At 33.8% G+C, this 24,046-nt stretch overlaps 1 protein-coding gene across 1 annotated transcript in view; it reads left to right on the top strand.

Moving 5' to 3' along the window:
* The window catches only part of Csk (C-terminal Src kinase), a 296,279-nt gene extending 277,211 nt beyond the window's left edge, over window positions 1-19,068 (top strand). The window contains exon 12 of the mRNA XM_069844411.1: window positions 5,103-19,068. Within this exon, the coding sequence (XP_069700512.1) occupies window positions 5,103-5,129 (27 nt within the window). The 3' untranslated portion in view covers window positions 5,130-19,068. The remainder of the gene's footprint in view (window positions 1-5,102) is intronic.
* Window positions 19,069-24,046: the final 4,978 nt, after the last annotated feature.

Raw genomic sequence — 24,046 nt, 5'->3', positions numbered from 1 at the left:
ATTTTGGTTCTTTTGTACACACTGTAAAATTTTTCCTTTGTCAGAAGAGAGCCAATTGTTGATCCATAGGTTTGTAAAATGAGACTTTACTGAAGCAAAAGCATTGGTTACAGATATCACTTGAAGAGGTCGTTGAAATATAAGTGATGATGAAGAATCTTCCAAGAGTCCTTAATTATATTATTGAAATGGAAATATTTATGTGTATTTCTTGTATAAAAATTATTTAAATTTCCTTTCATTTCTTATAATGATATTTTTTGCAGCAATAGACTGCTAAGTACAAAATGCTTTCCTTTTTTCCATTATCATTCTGTCTTGTTCTCCATACGATTTTTCAATTTTAGATCCGTCAGATTTTTCATTTGTGGTTTGAAAGAAGTTTTACTTCATAACAGATTTCTAATTGAGTGATGAGGCTGCTATTATGAAGTCTTCTGGACATGCTTTGAAATAATATTTCCTTCATTTCGAATTTCATATGTTATCCTGCTGTGACTCTGTTCTCATTGTCTTGTTAATTGAAACAGACTGTATACCACAGAAGATGAGGCCGACAGTTGTGGAAAAGAGATTATATGAAATGTATCACATTCTCATGGCACAAACACCGATAAGAAGTGAGTTCTGTGCCTTCAAAATTTACGCGATATTTACGTGATGAGACATCATATATGATATTTTAGTGACAACATCAATGTTGTTTCCTTCATTGTCTGCCACCTTGCTGAAACTGACAATAATGGGGAGAAAAAAGTGACATATTAAAAAGTCAGAATGTTGTCTTCATTCTTTGAAAATAGGCCCACTTGAAAAATGTCCATCATCATTAATGTCCCATATCAGAAATGTCCCCAGTCATTAAATGTCCAATATAAAATATGTCCACAGTCATTAAATGACCATTATCTCAAATGTCATGAGTTATTACATATACGGTATTATGAATGTCCAAAACAGTATTTATGAAAATGTAAATTAGTTTAAGCTAATTTACAATATTCTGTTATATTTTTTTTTTCTAATTTTCTTCCTTACTGGGGTCAGTATGCACTTGCATATGATACGAAAATGCCCTCAGATATTGTTTCACATTATTGTTATCTTTACATTTATTGTTTTATTGTACAATCACTTCAGTTCACCATTGTGTAATAATATACTTCTTGTTTACAGGATGTTTTACATTTAAGTGACCATTGTGAACTAGGATTAAATAGCATTCTCTGTCTCATTCTGTTCTTGTTTTATGTTTTCTATAAATCTCCAAACACTGACATAATGTCCAGAAACCACTTTTTGAAATTTAGATTAAAAACCTTCCACTGCATTATTGATTCTATAACAGCCTAGCAATGCTATTTCATAGGAATTCCACATAGGAAGAAGTGGCGTAGCGTCAATGTAAGCTAAAAAGCTCAGCTTCTCCAGTTAATAATAATTTCATAATAAACCTGCAGTCTATGGACAAAATTATTTATTAATTTTAATACAATTTATATTTACGCATTAAATATTGTGATGCGGCAGCTCAGGATGATTCGTGATGCAGCAGTAAACAAGAAGCCTGCACACACCAGCTTCCAAGCAGACTGGTTTCTTACACTCATTCTTCTGTGTTATCCACCCCGCAGATTTTCCATGCCTTTCTAACTAAACTATCCTGGTCACAAGGCTTGCAAGAAGCTAGCTTTGACATTGAAAATAAGTAGTTTCCGAGTTATCCCTTTTCGTGAGTTGTGTTCAGTTGAAGTGTTAGTGTGCATTGTGGCTGATATAATAAATAATGAGTGAAATAACAGTTCCTGACACCAATTTACTTGAATTTTTTAGGACAATTCTATTATCAAGACTGACTTACGAACAAAAGTGTGATCTAAAAAACAAATGACCGACTCCCTTGCTGTCAATGAAGGACACAACCAAAAGACAGACGCATACTTACGTACTGTATCTAATGACTGTTAATATTTTGATTCCTCTAACTATGACAGGGAGTGAGTTAATGTTATACGTATACGTGTCTATTTGTTAGAGATATGTGTAAATTGTGAAATCATATTTTACTACGTACCGTACCATTTGAAGTCCTGCCTTATTGGTGTTACTTACGAGGTTCCAACCAATCTTCGACTGCTGACTTGACATTAACTACTGTTTATTTTAAGACTATATTTTTGTAATACGTTTTCTCATATTGCATGAAAGACAACTTGAATTAGCTTCCCCTGCTCAAAATTTCATGCTATGCCACTGACAGGAAGTGAGAATCTTGGCTGTGTAGCTCTCTAAAAAGAATGTTGAATAATCGTCTCTGTGCATACCACATATTGGATATTTTGACTTGCGGACATTTCTGTATATTGCATATTTTGATTTATGGACATTTCTATGTTTTTAACATTTTGACTTCTGAGCATTTCTGCATAATGGACTTTCTGTATATTGAGCATTGTGCTATGGAATGAATTTCACCTTTACACATTTTCTGACATGCTGCAAATTAGGTTATCTTCAATAGAATATATGTTAACATTATTAAAATGAAAAACTAATGTGCATTTCTGCATTTTCTACTCTCAATTTTTTTTTTTTTTTTTTTTTTTTTTTCATACAGTCAGATATTGAAGTTTTACACAAAGAATTGTTAATATATATTTTACTAAGTTTTATATTATGTTGATTTTTATGAAGTTTTATTTACATAATCTGAAATGCGAAATGTAATCTAGGTCTAGGGTTGCCAATTTTTCAAAATAAAAAAGAAAGATTTAATCGACATTTTTAATGACTCAAGCTTTCTTAGTTTTTATTAAAAAAAAAATACATATTAAATGATTACACATACAACCATTGTACGCACACATTTTTATATCTTAGTATCTAATTTTTAACGACATTTTCATTTTTTTTAAACTGATTCAGCTTCATTTAGCAATTTACTGTCATTTTTCTATACATTAAAAAACTCTTTGCAGGGCATGTCAAAATCTATAACAATTTGAAGCTCTGAATTTATCAGTTCTGATGTGCATCTGTTCCTCACATCAGTCCATTTATTCTTCATTATTGAAAACATTCATTCCATAAACGCATTCGATCCAGGTATGCTCAGTATGAAACAAATGAGTCGAGAAATATTTGCCACTTTCTGCTGAGGCACTAATGTAAAGAATTTGACCCATATATGGTGCCAGAATGAATTTTTCTCAATTTAATAGATACATCTACAGTATGGCTACTTAAAGTCGTTGTATTCAATAAGGACGGCAAGACCAAATGTTAACAGTATTCATAAATTGTTGTCCAAAATGGCCAGAAAGCCATTTAAATATGCGCTCCTGCATACGTGACTTGTATGTCTTAAAAATGCAGGCAGTAGGCTGTTGATGATATGAATGAGGAGAGTTCGACTGGCACCGTGGATCGTGTTCTGGCATAGCTCAGTTGGAAAGAGCGCTCAGCACACAGAGCTGAGAGATCCTGGGTTCGATTCCCAGTACCGGAACGAATTTTTCTCAATTTAGTAGAGTAAGTTTACAGTTTTGCTTTAGTTTTATGGAGCACTCCCTCTTAACATTCAGAATGCTGTCAATTCAGTCTCTGTGCAGCTAAACAGTACTGTTCAGTAGGTTCTTCTGTGGTGTTTATTCAGAAAAATGTGGAAACCGTACCTCACATTGAGTAACAGTTATCAGTATTAATTATATCTACTCAAATTGTAATTACGGATATTTTATAGTTTTCTAACATTTTTTAGCTGCTCCATTTGATGCAACATAATTAAAATACTTCATTAAATGTGTTTCTTAATTCAGGCTGACTCACTTTTATTAGGAGAATTGTTGTAATTTTTCTAACTTAACACATAATTTCATTTTGTGCAATTAAGTGTATATGAAAAGTTGTGTGTAAATCTAATGTAAAAGTAGGCCTACTCTTTTCTATGAAGCAGTGTTGAAATTATTTATATTCATCAATTACATTCAAAATGAAGTAATTTTACGTCATACCGTATTTGAAATTCCAGGTGTAAACGATATAAACAGCCAAAAAAATACTGGCGATAGAGCATAAATTACTGAACAAAAAAGTCTAATAAAATTTTTCTGTAACTTTTGTGGTTTCTCTAGGAAAAAATGTTATCTGTGAGTCTAAAGTTTTTGGAATTGATAGTAGACCGTCGTTACTTACTTCGGTCCTCCACGTACATTGCAGCTGTGGTGATATCCTTGTATTTTAGGAATTAAAGAAGGAAAAAATAATTTCACCACACGTCATGTTTAGTAGACCGGGATGTACAGTCTCTATAATTTTGGCAGTTTATATCGTTTACACCATGTAAATTATAATTAAAAAAAAAAGTTCTGTAGCTGTAACTTTATTTTTCTAGAATAACTGTATATATAAAACTATGCGTGCTTCCGTTTTAAGGCTGCCTCTGTATTCTGAAAATCTTTTCCAGTCTTGGTAAACATATCTGTTCCAAATCTTTGTAGCTAGTATCTCTCTTTAAAGTGGTTGTTAGAATCTTTTTCAAACTTTTAATGAAATGTTGAAGAGCACATAGTCATGTGTGAATGATTTTATCTTTTGTCTTGCTTGAGACTTTCATATATGTATTACATTTGCATTGTCTCTTGTTATTACAGTACCTAAGTAGCTCTTAAGTATTTTACTGGTTGATAGCAGTGACTAGGATTCTTTTGCTGAAGTTAGTCTTTTGGATTTTCACATATGATGCTTTGCTGAAACAGGCTTTGGTGTTTCAGAGAGGTATGATATTTTCTGCTTTAGGGATGATGGATGATCAAAATAGGGTTGGAACTGGGCATATGTATATGTTATATTTTTAGTTAAGAGAGAGTTTTCTTTTTATATAAAATAAGACGTTTACTTGTAACATAACGAACCAGGTATATTCTTTACTACAAATATTACATAGTTTGGAATGGAAGCATAAGAGAAATCACCCCAGAATTTGCAACACTTATTTCTGAAAAGCATTTCCTTTTAAAACAGTTGTGCAGTGTGTGTCCCATTATATGTAGAAATTTTCGTGAGAAAGATGTATTTAGAATCTACAACCGTTTTCATTGCAGTTTTCTGGTAACCAGCTTGGACCATAGTGGTATATTTTTCCTTAAAAATTGTAAGTAATAATGTTATTAATATTTGTTTAACATGAATGAACTAGTCTGGCTGATACATATATTTTTATGAATCAAGAAATGAAGTGTTCATATTTTTTTTGTAACGTTTCATTGTCAACTGTTTTTAACCATTGAATATTCTTTTAACTACTATTAAGCATCCTTATTATATAGAAACATACAGGACTGTTTAGAATATAATGCAATAAGAAAAAATCCTTTGCTTGTGCCAAATTTCGGATTCTTTTTCTGGAGGCCTTTGTGACTTCTCTTTTTTTTCTTCCTTGGACTCCTCAGAACTGTTCTTTTACTCTATTGTCATAATCATATTTTATGCTCGACCATGCCGAAATGTAGTAATTATACACCTGGTAGCAGCCCTTTAATGGACCTCATTAAAGTACACCTATTCATTAAAGTTCAGGTGTTCCACCAATCAGAAAATACCATTGTAGCAATATGAAAGTGCAAGTATCGATTATTCTCGGATATGCAATCGAAAGCCAACAATAAATCAATAAATCACCTATATTTGAAATAAAGTCAGTTCTGTTACTATAATAATTAGCGTTAATTGTAAATAATATTCAAATAAATTCAATTTGTCATCTCGTTTTTCAATGTATAAATCAATTTCAAGGTTATATCAAGATTAATGTTTATTTTACTCTCTAGATTATATCAAGGTCAATGCCATTTGTGTCTCGGAAAAAATCAATACTTTCGCGTCTGCGCACATCTCACAATTTACGAGATATTACACAAGGTCAGTTCTGCTCCCCAGTCAGATAAGAATAAAATGAATACTTATTAATAATTTAAAAGAAATATGGTCGAGCATAAAAATAGAAATATGGTGGAGCATAAAAAGTCGTATGAAACTTGACTATAATGGTAATTAAGACGCTCGTATGAAAATTATGAAACTCGCTTGCATTTGTTTCATAAACATACTGCGTCTTAATTACTACCATTATAGGCTCGTTGCATAATGTACTATTAACAGTCTATAGTGTTGTAAAGAAACATTCCCAACATATAGTCACTAACAAACTATGCTTGTTTCGAACCCGTAAATAATTTTTCTGCATTTTGTGTGTGTGTGCACTATGCATTGTTTTGGCGAAAGTAGTAAAATGATTTGGAGTGTAAACATCACTGAAAATGTAATGTACGTGCATGTAATAACTGTGGTTTGTAAATGACTATATGACTTAAAACACTGTAATAAGAGATATGATTTTCATCAATGACATGGATGACAATTTCTGAAAGTTTCACAACATAATGCCATTTGTGACGTAATGTGGTATAATTTGAACATCCTTTTTAATCATTAGAATGCTGCTATGTCAAAAAATGATTTGTTGCACATGTTGCTCTACTTCTAAGAAGTTACACTTATATATATATTTTTTTTTTCTCTAGATTTTAATATTGAAAGCAATTAATATGGTACATTTTTAACACTAAATTTTATCAGCCTAAAAGCTGTAAAAGCCAAAAGACTGTCTTTTTCTTTTCATTGAAACTTTAGGACACATCAGAAAAATTCATTTTATGCATAGCAACCTTCATCTGAATATTATATACATAAATTAAAGATTAAGGACACACATTGCACAAATAACTGTAAATGAGGAATGTTCTCTAGCCCATTTGGCTGCATAGTTCTTTCTCTCTGTCCCTCAAATTCTTCCTCTGACTCTTACTGCAGGCAGTGTATTCAGTGTTACTATAAAGTATATGCTGATAAGTAGAATTTCTGTAGATCTTTACCAGTATCTTTGTTTTATAATTTCAGTATATAAAAAATCAAATACTATTCTTTTGAAAGTATGATAAAATTTAGATTTTAATTTTTAGAAAAACCATTATACAGGGTGTATGATTTAAGCTGTTCATTTTTATATAGGCATCCCAAATATCAGTCCAGACATGTGGGAGGTATTTAATGGTTTCGCAGGCGGAATCAAGTGTGTGCATTAGCATCCCTATGCATGTCTTCGTATGGTAATGTTAAGTTAAACATGCAGTCAGTCTGTTAATTATTTATTTTCTTTCGGTTTTCCAACATTTCTCATAGTCGCATTTATTATTGGATAGTGTTTTATTGAGTCATTTGCTCTTCTTATAGTCCCGATATTATTTCTTATTGTGTCCCTCAGATCAATTTTTTTCTTTAACTCGGAATAATTAACGGACATAATAAAAAGTATCCTTAAAGAACATACAGCATAGAGTTTAACACAATTTATTTTATGGCCTACGACAGTCATGTCAAATTCAATGTCACCATAAACCTACACAGAGCACAGTACCAGACTTGGAGCAGATGACGTAAAGCAGACGACAGTTTAATCGTACCTGTGTTCAGTGTTCTGTGACCAATCACATTGCCGTGTGCGAATGTAAGACCAGGGAAATTTCTTGTGCACGATTAGCTACAGTAACTTATTTAGCTTATGATCTCGAACTTCGAAAATTCATAGGGATATACATTCTTTACTGTTGTTAAACTGCAGTCATTAATAAATTGTCCATCTGAATAAGTTCCATGTCTTGCAACAATCATGTGTACTAGTTCATAACTTACTGTCAAGCGTCAACATTATACACCTCCGTATTCTACAAAAAAATATATATAAAAAACACTTTAATAACAGAGCGCTAATAGACAAGTTATTTATTATCTCAGTTTTCACAGAATTACATGAAGCTTTCACCAATTCACAAAGTTAGTATCGACGCATAAGATGCATCATGTTTTTCAAACCTATTTCAAAGAAAAAAGTTAGTCTTATGCCCTGGAAAATACGGTACATAGCGGGGAATGTATAATAAACATTAATAAAATACATAAGTAATTATAATAAAAATTGTGTTAATCCTTATTTATATCACTCTTTTTAAATTTTGTGGACATTTCCTTCAAGCCCTAGTATAAATTTAATGATCAGTTTTATACTTCCTTAGGCGGCCGGGTAGCTCAGTTGGTAGAGCAGCTGGCTATGGACAGGAAGGTCCGGGGTTCGATCCCAAGTGGTAACGGGATTTTTCTCGTTGCCAAACTTCCAGAACGGCCCCGGGGTTCACTCAACCTCCTATAAAATTGAGTACCGGCTCTTTCCCGGGGGTAAAAGACGGTCAGAGTGTGGTGCCAACCACACCACCTCATTCTAGTGCCGAGGTCATAGAAAGTATGGAGCGCTACCTCCATGCCCCCAAGTGCCTTCATGGCGTGTGACGGGGATACCTTTACTTCTTTATACTTCTTTGGGTCATCGAAATGCAGGTCCCAATCATTAATATTTATTACAGATGTTTTTTTTTTTTTTTTTTTTTTTTTTGCATATTAATTATGATTCTATGAAACAGATTTTTAGTTTCCTCTTAGGATTGTACAACAGTGAATAGGCCTACATGTACTATCAGCAGATTCCATGAGCTTTAAAATTGTGCAACGATGGTAAATAGAATGTAACTTGGAAGACAAATAATTGTAATATCTCACAGTGTGAGCGAACTACTTACATCACATTTATCCACTTTTAGCCATTTTACTAGAACAACTCGTTCTTCTCCATCACATCTTTCATAGTCCGCTTGGTGTTTCAACTCTTAATGTTGTTGTATATTGTACTTTCCTATAAAGAAGTACTGTTTGCATACTAAACATTGTATATGATTTGCTACAACTTTACATAAGAACACATTCGCGTATATTAAAAAATCTACGCAAAATAGGAGATTCAGCACAGATCATGTCCAGTAGCCGCTGGTGGTCAAAATAATGTGTGCTACAATCTCTGTATTGGCTTACTGTACACACTTATATGTATTTATCTTAATTTGAGACTCGCCTAGTGACGAAATATGAAATCCATACGACGTTCCTTCCTACTGCAGAACTTGTCATTTACCCTGGTGTTAAACCCCTCCATCTTGGACTTCATACTATTTTCTATTGACAGTATTACAAGAGCAGTGAGGCGATCCTGGGACATAGTGTTTCTTAAAAACGTTTTTATGCGTTTAAAGAAAGAAAAACATCTTCATGGCTCAGCAGTGGTCATTGGTGCTGTAACCAAAATATTTAACTACTTCGTTACTTCACAGAATGGATCCTGTGAATTGTTGGAGGCTATGTTATGTATTGTAACAATTGAACAGCTCCATCTATATTCCGGAAGTCTGGTCTTCCGTATAGAACTCAAAGTTGCGTCTTTAACACTGTTTTGTTCAGTACAGTATAGCTGTTGACAGCAACTTCATGTTCGCGTTCAGGAAAATTATGCGAAAAATTGCAAAAAAATTTGCTGTTTAACAATTTTGTTGCGTCCAAGTAGCTTAAAGACTGGAAACGATAAGTAGTTTCCTGAATTATACTGTCATATACTTCCTTGGCATCAATTTTCTGGGATTCCGTTTTCCGTCTCTTGCTGACTGATTCAGGAGGAACCTCAAAAACCAGGTAGAGGGCAGCAGCAGTCGGACACTTGAATTACAAATATATTGTAAATAGTTCCGAGTTCTTCCACAAAGAATCATTCTTTCGTTACGCTTTACTTTTGCAATCTCCAAGCTGCGTTGTGCTGAAGCTGACTCAACGATCTAGATCTATCTAACTCGTTGAGCTGACTATAGCACTTTCCCGCGTAAAAATAGCCAATCAGAGCAGTTACTTCAGCTTCGCACATGCGCATAATTGTCTACATTCTCATGTGGAGTTTTGAGTAGCACAACGAACCCTCTGAGGCACCAAAGAGTGAAGAGCGAAGACTAAACACTCTATAACGCGTCGTGAACATAACCACGGGAAATTGTCAAATGGCAGATCAGATACTATGGTGGTATTGCAAATACATTATTTGAGCAAAAATTATCATTGTGCTGTAGCACTGTAGCACATAAGGACGGGCCGCCCCTGATCATGTCTATTTATTTAGATGCAACCTTTTCTTGGACTCTAAATTGTTACGTCTCTGCCTGCCAAAGCACTGTGCTAGCAACTTGGGCTACGAGATGCCCTGGGCCCGAGCTTGTACGACATACCAGATTGACGACAACTCTTATGGAATTACCATATTGACGTATTCTGCTTATTGGGACATGTTATATCCAATTCTTCTCTTGCTATTTTTCAATTTTGCTGTCACGAGTTTCAGAGATTCGAAACGTGAATGATTACTGAAAACAGGAATCGAGCTTTTATAGGTAGTTTTTGTTTAAAATAGTTTTAACTAGAAAGTTGTGGAATCGGAGTTCGAAAATAAATATTACGAAAAGAATAACTGGGGATGGAACCCTCATAGACACTCAAAATATTCATAGAACCCTTTACTCTAGGTGAAAGCCATGAAGTACCTTGGGAGATTCGTGTATTAGAGATGAATGTTTCTTTCCTCAGATGCCTTGTATGAATGAATTTATTAATTAGTGCACCTGTCTATCATTATTAAAACTAAAATACAACCGCTGCAAGTTAGGGAATTTCTACTCGTGTTGTGTGATGCCTAAAACAATTTAATTTATGAATGGTTTGAGTTAGACACTCTGTATAATCAGAATGGACTATTACTGTTGATGGAAAAAGTCCACTCTATTATACCTCTTTTAAACAATTCACCGTTGTTTTCTTCCTCATTTAGATGAGTACTGTATGATTCCATGGTGGAGTTCATATTTTCTCAATTGTTATAAGCTACCTTGTGTAAATATTTCAAGTTTTAAATCGGAGCCCATATATAAGCTACATTAAATGTACGAGTCTGTTGTTGTTAGTTGATAATATTTATCTTTTCTAGGAAATAAATAGGAAAACGAAAACAAATATCCAACTGCTTGCATCTTTACACAGCCGTATGTGTATTTGTTTTCTATAGGCTAATAAATTGTGTAGAACTCTCTTATGCCTCTGTTTCTTAATTTACTTTGCTTATTACCATCAATGCCACCTTGAGTTTTGCTATTTCTGTGGCACACAATAAGTACACGTATGCCAATATTTTGTATATTATTACAAATAATACAGTATAAGAAGAACCAATAAGGACCAAGAAAGAATAGTTTACCTGTAATGATTTTTTTTATTTGGTTTTGGTGTCATATTGTATGAAACATACATATATAAGAGTGATGCATTGTCATCTGTATAGTTCTCATCATTATTGCCGAATGATCAGCAAGAAATGTGGGTTTGAGTACTGTCCAAATGACAATTTCGCACTGTTATTACAGTCAGCCCCACCTCTTTACAGAATAAGCTGCTTTCATATTGGTTCCTACTTAACAGAATAGTAATGTAGTAAATCTCACTTTGTATGTCTTTGAATGAGTGGTGCATTCATTAAAGAAAACACATTATTTCCTGTGAAACTTAGATTTAGTCACACTGTTTCTGTGTAATAATTTATATGCATATAGTTAATTTATATGAATTTAAATATTTTCCATAAAAATGAGTTCAGTTTTCATGACCTTGTTGATAGCATAATGCTTTGAAAGAAGATGAAAGTTTGGGAAACGAATCATTTGGAATTATTTAATTGATATTGTAATTCTGATAAATCAGATGAGCACTAGAATATTTATTGAGTTGTTCAGTCTTTGACTTATCTTATTTTTATGTTTGTGAACAACAATCATCATCATCATCATCATCATCATCATCATCATCCATGGCGCTACAGCCCGGATCGGGCCTCGGCTTCCTTAAGAATTCTTCTCCATCGGTCTCGATCTTTAGCCACCGTCCACCAGTTCTTCACTCCAAGCCTCTTAATGTCATCCATAACACAGTCCATCCATCATAGCTTTGGCCTTCCAACTCTTCTTCCTCCAGCAATCCTATATTCCATAACTTTCCTAGGTATTTCACATTCATCCATTCTCTTAACATGCCCTGCCCAACTCAGATGAGCAATCTTAATAGATGTTATTATATCGGGAGACTCAGAAAGCTGGTATAATTCGTTATTATATCTTATTCTCCAAGTTTCACCATCCCTTACAGGTCCAAAAATCCTTCTCAATATCTTCCTTTCGAATGCGGCCAATCTAAATTTATCCCTTTCACTAAGAGGCCATGTCTCTGATGCATAGGTCAACACTGGTTTTTATTAGGGTCTTATATAGTCTACATTTTGTGCCACGAGATAGCAATCTTGATTTAACTTGTTTTTGCAGCCCATAATAACACCTATTGGCGCTTTGTATTCTTCTACTTACTTCCTCTGAGATATCATTGTTACTATTAACTAGTGATCCAAGATATACAAAGCTCTGGACTGTCTCAAATTTGGCATCATCGATCTCAATGTACTTAGAAGTTTTATTATTATTTTTGTTATTGACTACCATGTATTTTGTTTTGTTTCCATTGATTTTTAATCCCATATTTCCAGCTGCATCTCTTAGATTTCTGAAGGTTTTTATTAGATCTCTTTCTGACCTCGCTGTTATGTCAATATCATCCGCAAAGGCCAATATTTGAACAGACTTATAAAAGATGGTACGTCTTGTTTGTATTTTTGCTTCCCGCACTATCTTTTCTAATGATATATTAAACAATAGGCATGCAAGGGAATCACCTTGTCTGAGTCCATCCTTGGTAGTAAACTTATCAGAGAGGTCCGTTTTGTGAACAACAACATATGAAGTTATTCAAAAGTAAGTTATATTTTGACGTCGTCATAACCTTTTTAAAAAATTAACATAATATACACAAAACAAGAACACATTTATACTTATGAAGATATGCGGTTTATTGGATTCAATTTAAATGTTGAATATGTCCGCCATTTTGTTCTTCAACAAGCAACAATCTTTCTTCTATGTTGTGAACAGCATTTAGACCTACTAATACAGGGCTGGGCACCAAGAGCAAATTCTACTCTCTCACAGGGAGCCATATGACTTCTCTTCAACCCTTTCTTCCCCACCAAACACCACAGAGTTGATGCTGTGACGGATGAATATTAAGCATCCCCGTTTTGAGTTTGGAGTCGCTCCCAGTGCCCAGTCCTGTACTAATAGATCTGGTGGAATATCTTTAATTTGTTACGAAATTGCATATTTTAGTTCGTTGGTAGTTGTAGGATTAGTTAAAAAATCTCGGTCTTTTAAATAACCCCACAGTAAAAAATCTGCTGGATTGGTATCAGGGGAACGTGCTGGCCAGGTGTTAGGAAAATGTCTGCTTATTATGCGATCACCAAACGTGTTACGTAACAATCGCTTAACTAGTGTATAAATGTGGGGAGATAAATTCAAAACCATTTTAAAACACAGTCAATGATAGTGATTTAAAAATTCAATAAAAATAAATTTACTTCTGACACATTACAAACAAAACCTGTTCCCATGTTAACCAAAACAAATGAGTGTGATAAATGAACAAATCCCAATGTTCAATACATGCAAATGAAGAGTTCGCAGGAAAAATGATGAATGTCACAGTTTTCTTAAGGTTGATGTCATTATCTAATTCAATGAATCACTGCGAAATTTAATGTTGTTCTTATTAAAAATGGTAAAAAGAAGAATTCTGTGGTGTTTGGGTAAAGGGAGATAACTCATAAAAATGAGTTCGGAGATAGATGAAAATTAAATTTGGAACCCTTATTACAAATAATTTTCTACACAAATAAAACACATCAACTGCTTGTATTCTTTGATTTTTGCACACTCACTTGTATAATTTAACTTGTGTGTTCATCTGGGGAACAAAATTCCACCTGGACAAAAAAAATTATTTATACTCCTTCACCCGAACACCACAGAATTATCACCACGAATACAGTAATCCTTTCCCTTATTTTCTATAGAAACAACACTACATCTTGCAGTTATAGACTCAATTAGATCATTATCTAATCCTTAATAGAAATGTAACAGAAAACCACAATTTTAGTCACACAGAGTTAGTGTGCACTCAATGTTGGTTGCTTGATGGTTGTCAGCCCACTTTGAGGTCTGTGGATATAGAGGGAAAAATTGGATCGGTGTCTGGTACAGTTCCCGGGTAGCTCAGTTGGGAGAGCATTGGTACGTTTAACCAAAGGTCCCGGGTTCGATACCCGGCCCCGGAACAATTTTCCCTCGAAATTATTCAAATCAACTTTGCAGGAAGTTATACGTGAAAGCTTGATTTGCGTGTGACATTCATCGTTTTTCCCGCGAACTCTTCAAATGTGTTACAATTTTGTGTATACATTAATTTTAAAAAATGTTTCCGTAAATCTATTTCAAAATGTAACTTTCTTTTGAATAACCCTATATATTCAAATCATGCATACATTAAAATGTAATACGTAGTACGTATTACATACATACATACATACATATATACATACATACATACATACATACATACATACGCATTAAATTTTAATGTATGCATGATTTGAATATATATTGTTCACAAACATAAAAAAAGATAAGTCAAAGACTGAACAATTCAATAAATATTCTAGTATTTGGAAAGAAAAGAAAGTATGGGCGGGGGGGGGGGAGAAGTGCAATATAGAATATTAACAAGCAGGAAAAGAAATCGAAGAATTGAGAATTTTTTGTTACATGTGAAAATGAGCTATAATGTTCAATGAAAATAAATTGTAGAGATTTAAAACGGTTAGCCAGCAAACTTGGAGTTACTAAGTACAGTATACAGATCTTTGTAAAATAGTTCAATAAATTACTTATTACCAATGTGTTGTTATGTTACAATCTAAAATTGAGAATTGTTATCAGAGATGTTTAAAATTTGATAAACTGCTTCTACATTCTCACATATATTGCTTATTTATTATTTTTCATATCTTTAGTTAGTGTTACATCTGTCATGTTCAATACTACCTTAAAAGACTGGGTTTTCATTGTGTTTGAAACCACTTCGTGACAGTGAAACTAAACCCATCACAAAAGAGGGGCTGACTGTAAATTTGAAATATTCCTAAGTGTTTGCTACACTATTAAATCCTCGTGCCTTGGGTTTGACTCTGTCCCTCCTATTGTCGTGACTATGACATATACTGCTGTAGAATTATGAGGAGGAATGTTCCAGTTCCCCTTCTGTAAGAATCTCAGTTAATCAACTCTCACTGGCATGAATATATTGTAAAGGAAAGTGTTGGTTTGCTCAAAGTTCAAAAATAATGGAAAAGGTCAACTCTGTGTAACTATATAAAGTTGTGTGAAATGTTTATTAATGACAGGTTAGAAGTGAAGTGCTTCTGTTGATTGGTGTATATTGTACCTGTACATATTGAATGTGTATATATATAAATATATTTTATGTATCGCATACTTACACCTCCCCTTCCCCCAATACTGACAATCCATTCAGTTGGATATTATATTAGTTCATAATTTAGTTAAATCATTACTAAACAATTTGTTTTACAGGTAGAGAATTTCACAATTTAAATTCATTTCAGTTTCGCATTTGACCTTCTCTTTTTCTGTAAACTGTAGAGAAACAGTAGCAATCCTATTATTAATTGATTATCTAGTGGACTTACTCGTGTTAATTATGTAAGATTTGTCCGGCTTACAGCTGTTTTAGTGCTTCACGCACCATCCTCAGAGCCTACTAGATCGCGGCGTCATCTCGAACTTCTCTACCTGTTATGTGGGTGTGTTTGATTGTTGAAAGGTGTTGAAGGGTGGAGTCAAATAGTGTGTGTGTACTGAAATTGATCTGTGTGTTGAGAATTTGATCGGGGTGTGTTTTAGTGTGTTTGTATATTTCGTATTGTTCTAGTGTGTTGAGTTTTTGGTTCTTGGGTTGTATGTGTAGGATTTCCATGTCCGTATTTATGTTATTGTATGTGTGGTTAGCATTGGTTATATGATCGGCGTACCATACATACAATAATATAAATACGGACATGGAAATCCTACACATACAACCCAAGAACCAAAAACTCAACACACTAGAACAATACGAAATATACAAACACACTAAAACACACCCCGATCAAATTCTCAACACAAAGATCAATTTCAGTACACACACACTATTTGACTCCACCCTTCAACACCTTTCAACAATCAAACACACCCACATAACAGGCAGAGAAGTTTGAAATGACGCTGCGATCTAGTAGGCTCTGAGGATAGTGTGTGAAGCACTGAAACAGCTGTAAGCCGGACAAATCTTACATAATAAACACGAGTAAGTGCACTAGATAATCAAATATTCATGTGTTAAAAGTAGTGTAAGCAAGTTTCAACATGAATCCTATTATATTGAGCGACATTTTCATATTAAATCGATCATAAAGCTTTGTTCCTCTGTTAGTTGGCTCCCTTTCTTTCCCTGATGAATAGTGAAAGATGTACATTGACTGGTCTACATTTCTGAGATTACTTAAGATTCCTTTCTGCTTTCTAGTTCAGTTGTGGGTCTGGGACCAGAAGGCAATGAATTCGTCCACATGTATATAATAACATCTTTATAGACTTCAAAATCAGTTGAATTGGTCCAAGTGTGACAGTACACATTTCATATTATTAATTCTTCTGTTGGTTAAGTCATATGAATTATCGAAAGTTCTCACTTAATGTCGAAGATCCATTGTTGGAAATTGTATCAGTGCTTGAAACAGAACTAATACTGGATTTTCCCTCTTCACTCCTAGACTCTATTAAAATACAGTAACCTCTTTTAAATCAGTATTCTTTTTTCGTATGTGAGGAAATAGTTTCCAACATAGTTTTTTTTTTAATGTATGAAAATAATAGCATGTTAAAAGTTCACGAATGAATACAAGCTAATAGTATATATAAATCACACGCAAATGTTTAAAGTCCAAGTTTATTACTTCTGAGTAGGCGTGATATTTGTGCTTAAATATTTCCAAAATAAGTGAAAATGAGTTCTAGCGTTTTGTGCGTTGAATTACAATCATTTAGGCCTACATGAGAGAAATATTGGTACATGAGTTCTGCTCTTTTTTCAAGGAACAAAACTAAAATAACAGTATTATCTATTGAAGGATATACAGAAACTAAGAGGAATGACTCGAAAGAGGATGGAAATTTATTCTCAGGATAAATTGATTCTCCTCCACTCCCAATAATTTTCATGAACTACAGTCAAATAGTGTTCATTTTTTCTGTACTGCTATGTAGGAAATGCAATAACCACTATGTTGTTCATACAGTAAATTGTCAATTCTAATATTAATACTTAAATTTGAATATCTAATACATTTTTCTGATGATTATGTTTATTTTAGAACTAATTACCCCAAATCATTTCTTAAAATATATTGTAGGAAATTTGAAAAATGATAGTTCCAAGATAAACAACGACAAATCTTCAAAGTCTTTACTCCTATTATGTTAACACTACTAACTTTTTTTTTCAGTATAGCGTAGTAAGTGTTCAAATTTTTAAATAAATATATTAACTAAATGTAAACAAGACTGAATATAAATGTCATCTAGATCGTAGAGCATATTCGTTAATAGATTTGTTTCCAGTTTGAAAATGCTACTTTGCATTCGTTATTTAAAAAAAAGATGTTTATTAAAGTATCATTCTTTTGATTTCAGTTACTGTATTTTCCAATAGATTCACTTTACTTCATAACCCAAAATCATTTTCTTCATCTGTGCATTTTTGGTCCTGCCTCACTTCCTTAGAAATAAGTGTTTGAATTCAACAATTTATAAGAGATTTTACGTCATATCATCAGTTATAATTTAATCTAATATGTACCCAGTAAAGAAAGAATACTACAATTTGAAGTTATCTAACATGAAAGTCTGTTTTCATATAATTGATTTGGAACTCAGTGATGGACTTTAGAATTTCAAGTTACGTTGTACAAAAGGAAATGAATAGAAATGAACTGTGTAACATAATTTTCGGAATTCTAAAGGCAGAGATAGTTGTGAAAACACGTAATATACTATCGACATTAAGTGAGAAACTCAAGTGTTCTCTATTCATAGTACAGTACAACGAAATTAAATTGTGAAATAAACTAGATGGTGATTTGTTCTCTGGAAGCGTTAAGACAGTTTGGTGTAGTCAGTGTGAGAAGGTGATAATGTGCTAAAATTATACTTAAGTAGAGCAGAAGCCACGTAGAGAACAGTAATAAAAATCTATGTAATTATAATAGTGAACAGATATAAAATTTTATTATTTGGTATATCAAAGAAAATTTTAATATATGTGGTAATTTATTTTTATTGGCTTTATGGTTGTCTGAATGTATTTTTCCCCCTTTGAATCTGTCCTTTGCCAAACTGTGTCTTGGAACAGAATATGTTCTCTTGTCAAGGAGTGTGATTCAATTGTCTTGTGTTGGTAGTGCTATGTTTATTGTAGAAATATATATCCTTTTTTAAACGAAGCTTTTGGAACTGAAAAGTGTACATCATTTTATGACAATGTTTATTATGAGCCTATATAATCCATGTGTAGTTGTGTCCACCATTTTGTAGATTGTAAAGCTGTTCCAATTTACATATTTCAGAATCACTTCTTTGTGTATAGATTTATTTCCCGTTTCTTTTCTCATTACCCGAACTATATCAGACTAAACCTATTTTAGACTGAATGTGTACTTAAAATTTTGAATGACGTATCTACTTAGATGTGCAACTGATAAAAAAAAGTAACAGAGTTGTGTTAGCTTTCAGACTTGCTTGACTTGAGTAAAAATTGTACAAATTTATTTTATGGAGTTACCTTGTATTTAAATGAAATGAAGTTCAATTTCCTGATCCAATTAATGATTCATTTCCAAACAGATGCTTCCACTCCCTTCTCTATTTTTATTTTTCAAATGCCCTTTACAGAATAATTTTATAACCAAATTCAGAGTTTCTTTCTTTATTCACGTGGTATTGTACTTCTTGCAGTGACCTGTTTAATAAAAGGTGTGTTAACAGATATGTGTTGTGTAATTCAATTACACAAAACTCCATTTTATGTGAGAGTTACATTTTCCCCTATGGCTGGCAGCATATTATCTCGGACAGGACAGTTTTGTCTTGGACCATTCGATGTGATGGTGATTATTAGACCTCGAATTTTTAGGCCCTTAAAAGTCAACTTTTAGGTACCTAAAAATACAATTTTAAGTAACTAAAAATATGAGTTTATGCATCTAAACGTATTTAAATCTAGCAACATTTGCCATGCTGATTTCTTTAGGAAGAAGTACGTCCTCCCCACTCATCACCTTCCTACTGTCTGCATAAGTGCTCAACAAAACCAAGCATTTCCCGGGAATTTCTTCATTCCTACAATCGAACTATTACAAGGCCTTTGAACCGAACCTACCTCTTTCTCTTTCACTGCTACACGAAATATTTTTCTGAATATAAAACATCATTCTCTAAAAAAAGCGTTTTCATGCCTAAAAGATACTTACAGAACGTTCTTGACTGTGTAGATTTGAGAAGTGAACTTGTAATGTATTCAGATCCAGATATGTTGAAAGACAATTAGCGTGTGCATGCTGAAGGAGTTCATTTTCAACATCAATGTACCGGTAAGATTTCTTAAGTAAGAAACTTTTGATATGCATGGATAAGTCACTTTTATAACCTTGCCTAACACTCAGAGATGTAGTGGAGGTGGAGCGGAGCAGAGCGACGCTCCGGCAGTGTGTTCAAAGGTGGAGTGGAGCTCCAGCACTGGTTTGAAATTTTAAAATCTGTTTTGACATCACAATACTAAGTATATGATTATATCTCGTGACAAAAATATTGTACGAAATGGAACTATAAAAATTGGAGATTTATCTTTCGAAGAGGTGGAAAAATTCAAATATCTTGGAGCAACAGTAACAAACATAAATGACACTCGGGAGGAAATTAAAAGCAGAATAAATATGGGAAATGCGTGTTATTATTCGGTTGAGAAGCTTTTGTCATCTAGTCTTCTGTCAAAAAATCTGAAAGTTAGAATTTATAAAACAGTTATATTACCGGTTGTTCTGTATGGTTGTGAAACTTGGACTCTCACTTTGAGAGAGGAACAGAGATTATGGGTGTTTGAGAATAAGGTTCTTAGGAAAATATTTGGGGCTAAGAGGGATGAAGTTACAGGAGAATGGAGAAAGTTACACAACGCAGAGCTGCAAGCATTGTATTCTTCACCTGACATAATTAGGAACATAAAATCCAGACGTTTGAGATGGGCAGGACATGTAGCACGTATGGGCGAATCCAGAAATGCATATAGAGTGCTAGTTGGGAGGCCGGAGGGAAAAAGCCTTTGGGGAGGCCAAGACGTAGGTGGGAAGATAATATTAAAATGGATCTGAGGGAGGTGGGATATGATGGTAGAGACTGGATTAATCTTGCTCAGGATAGGGACCAATGGCGGACTTATGTGAGGGCGGCAATGAACTTCCGGGTTCCTTAAAAGCCAGTAAGTAAGTAAGTAAGTAAGTAAGTTTTGACATCACAATACTTTCCCAGCTAACGATATCTTAGTTAATGTCAGAATATTTAGTGATTATATTTTCTGTGCTTCCTTTAGAAACTCAGAACAAGTTCGGAAGTAGAGGGTCGCGATATCACTAGGAGCGTAGACGTGTGGTGAGAAATGGAGGAAGAATCAGTGACAGGACAACCACCAAACAAAACTTTAGTGCGCCTGCGCGAAATGATCACATTCCCAATTCACTTTCGTTTCATATCGTATTTCGTTAGTTTTCGCGTCTTTGTATGATACAAGAGATTGTCTATGGTGTTCCTTACCAAAATGTGTTTCATTTGTTTCCCAGTTATTTTACGAAGTGAATTTTAAACAGTTAATTTACTGCCTATAACGTGACTAAAAGATTGCTTGAAACTTTTGTTCTTGTCTATTGCCCTTCAGTAAATATGAAACAAAATAAACATAGACAAAAAACACTATCTTCTTTCTTTTCTCGTGCCATTGCTGTTACTAGTGGAGTTACAAAAGCTTCCTCTTCTAATATTGTTTATATCTCAAGCCCATCGCTTCTATTTGATGAACCTAGTAATTCAACGAGAGATACTGTTATAAAAGATACAGTTCCAGTATGACTGCGAAGAATATTCAACGTCATAATGTTCAAAATAATGAAAGCCAAAAAGTCGGCCTGCAAAGTGAGTGGTCGAATGTATGGAATGAAGAAAATATGTGGTGAAGAAAAAAAGTTTATCCGGGATTGATTGTAAGCAATGTAAGCTAGGCTGTAAAGTTGTTCTTGTTTTCTAATGCCAGGTGTTTGACAATAAATTCATTTGACCTCTTGCACTCCATTATTTTTCAAAGATATTATCATGGCCAGCCACAGAAGCATAGATTTTGAGGTGTTCCGAATCCATTTCTTGGTTTGAGTTGCACAATGGGCAGTTAGGGGACTGATATATTCCAATTCTATGCAGGTGTTTGGCCAAACAATCATGGCCTGTTGCCAATCTAAATGCAGCTACAGACGATTTTCGTGGCAAATCGGGAATTAACTGTGGATTTTGATGCAGAGAGTTCCATTTTTTCCCTTGGGATTGAGTTATCAAATTTTGTTTGTTGAAGTCTAAGTATGTAGATTTAATAAATCTCTTCACAGAGTAATACGTAGATTTAGTAACAGGTCTGTAAGTAGCAGTGCTGCCCTTCTTTGCTAAAGCATCCACATTCTCGTTTCCCAGGATTCCACAATGGGATGGTATCCATTGGAATACAATTCTTTTATTGAGTGATATTAATTGAGAGAGCATTTTAGTTATTTCTGCTGTCTGAGATGAAAGTGTGTGTTTAGAGACGATTGATAGAATAGCTGCTTTGAAGTCTGACAATATAACTGCATTCCTAAATTTATTGATGTGGCATAGAAGATTCCTGAGACATCAAAACTTGTTGTTTCATATCCAAGAGATCTATAAAGTGTAAAGCTGTAAAGTGTGTCATGAAGTAACTACCATTAGGTGCATTAAAAAAAAAGAGTGTATTTGTGTATCTAATGAATGGCGCTCATATTTAGTAAATTACTACGGATCGAACAGATCAGCTTAAGTGACTACGAAAAAAAATCATTGAACACAAGAAATCCAGTGCTCATAATATAGCACAAAAAATTATTGATACGTCTGAAAAGCAATCAATTGAAAATGTTGGCGAATATACGAGTGCAGCCCACCGCGAAGCAACAAAAGCGGAATTTAGATCAGCTTATTACATTGTGCAGAATGATCACCCTTACAGTGACCATTTCGGCTTACTTGTGCTTCAGAAGCTAACTGGAATAGGTATTGATTAATGTTGCCTTGCATTCTCCTTACAGTCTTACTTTATGGCATTTCTTTCTTTCTTTCTTTTTTTTTTTTTTTTTTTTTTTTTTTTTTTTTTTTTTTTTTTTTTTTTTTCCCAAAGGTTGAAAAACATGCATAGCTGCGGCACTGTAAAGTTTGGGACTACAACCCTGCTAACTCTCGTTGTTGTAAATGATATTTTGTATGCAGCATATCAATGTCCTTGTCACAAAGACTACAGACCAGCGAATAGGGATTATAAAGAATGGACACTGAGCGAATTTTCCTGTGTTTTGTTTCTCTGTGCGCCAGCGGCTAGTTCCACTTTCAAGCGCTAGAGGTAGTGTAATTGAGCATACGCTAAGATGATAATTGAGAATAAAATTAAGGCACAGGATCCAAACATCGCCTACCTTATTGCATAATCCAGTAACGCTTTGCTTCAAATAAATTCAAGTTAACAGCTTTTCCTTATTTCTCAGTGACAAACTAGTTGTAATAATAATATTTTATATTTCAGATATAAATTATATTATAAAATAATACAATGCATTATAAAATTAAGTATCGAATTCGTTTAATATTTGTATATAATATAATATAGGTATATGGTTTTACTTCTCATAAGAGTTTTGTTTTTCCATTTTCAGCGCTATCAAATCATTACATATTTTAATTGTTGTAGGGGTCAACGTCTGAACTCTCATTATAAAGGAACTCTAGAGTCTAAACATTACAGTTAATGAAGGATTTATTATTTTATGGATCCAATTTATTTTGAGTACATAATGTACCTAGATGTATTAATTATATGTATTATATTTCCGCTGTGTCGACTGCTAGCTGGTGTGATGTCAGCGCCAACTCTAGGGAGAAAGCAGAATCTGACGCTCTAGCTGGCTTGAAGGTCATTGAAATCGGTCCAGCTACATCAAAGGTACCGACGCAAAGTGTCCATTCTTTATAATCCCTATTCGCTGTACAGACCAGCAGCGGCAGGGTTGCCAGATAAAGGAAATACAACCGTCGTACCATCTTATGAAAAATGTCTTACTTCAGCATAAAATTGTCGTACATTTCTCATCTTACTATTTTTATAGAGTGTACAAACATATTTCACAATACACTAAAAAAAAGTGATTCATAGGTCGTTTTATAATTATATCAGCAAATTTTTGTTCAAACGAAGACTATTACTAATTATTTTTCACATCCACAATGACATTTAACATTCAAACAAATCACCATTTCTTCATCAACACTGTTCACTCCGTAAAGCATGCACAATGACGCTTGGTCAGAAACAACATCATTATACTGAATGTCAGCAGAAATTTGTCTTTGGCCAGCGTGACGGAGATATTTAGGCTAATACGAGGCCCATCCAGAAAGTAAGTTTCCCTATTTTTTCTAAAAAAAGAACACACTTTCAGGAATACATTTATTGGCAACAGGTACAGCAATGTTTCAGCTATTTTTCAACATAGCCACCATCAGAACTGAGACACTTGTTGTATCGTGGGATCAACTTTTGTATCCTTCTGTCATAGAATGAATTTCCTATATTATAGCACACTCATTTTCAGTCATGAGCCGCCACTGCTATAGACCTGTAGACTACTGAATTCTTCACACTA

Source organism: Periplaneta americana, chromosome 13 (assembly GCF_040183065.1).
Source record: "Periplaneta americana isolate PAMFEO1 chromosome 13, P.americana_PAMFEO1_priV1, whole genome shotgun sequence".
In the NCBI taxonomy this organism is placed as follows: Eukaryota; Metazoa; Arthropoda; class Insecta; order Blattodea; family Blattidae; genus Periplaneta; species Periplaneta americana.
The sequence above is the reverse complement of the archived record's forward strand: the minus strand, read 5'-3'. Positions and strand labels throughout refer to the sequence as shown.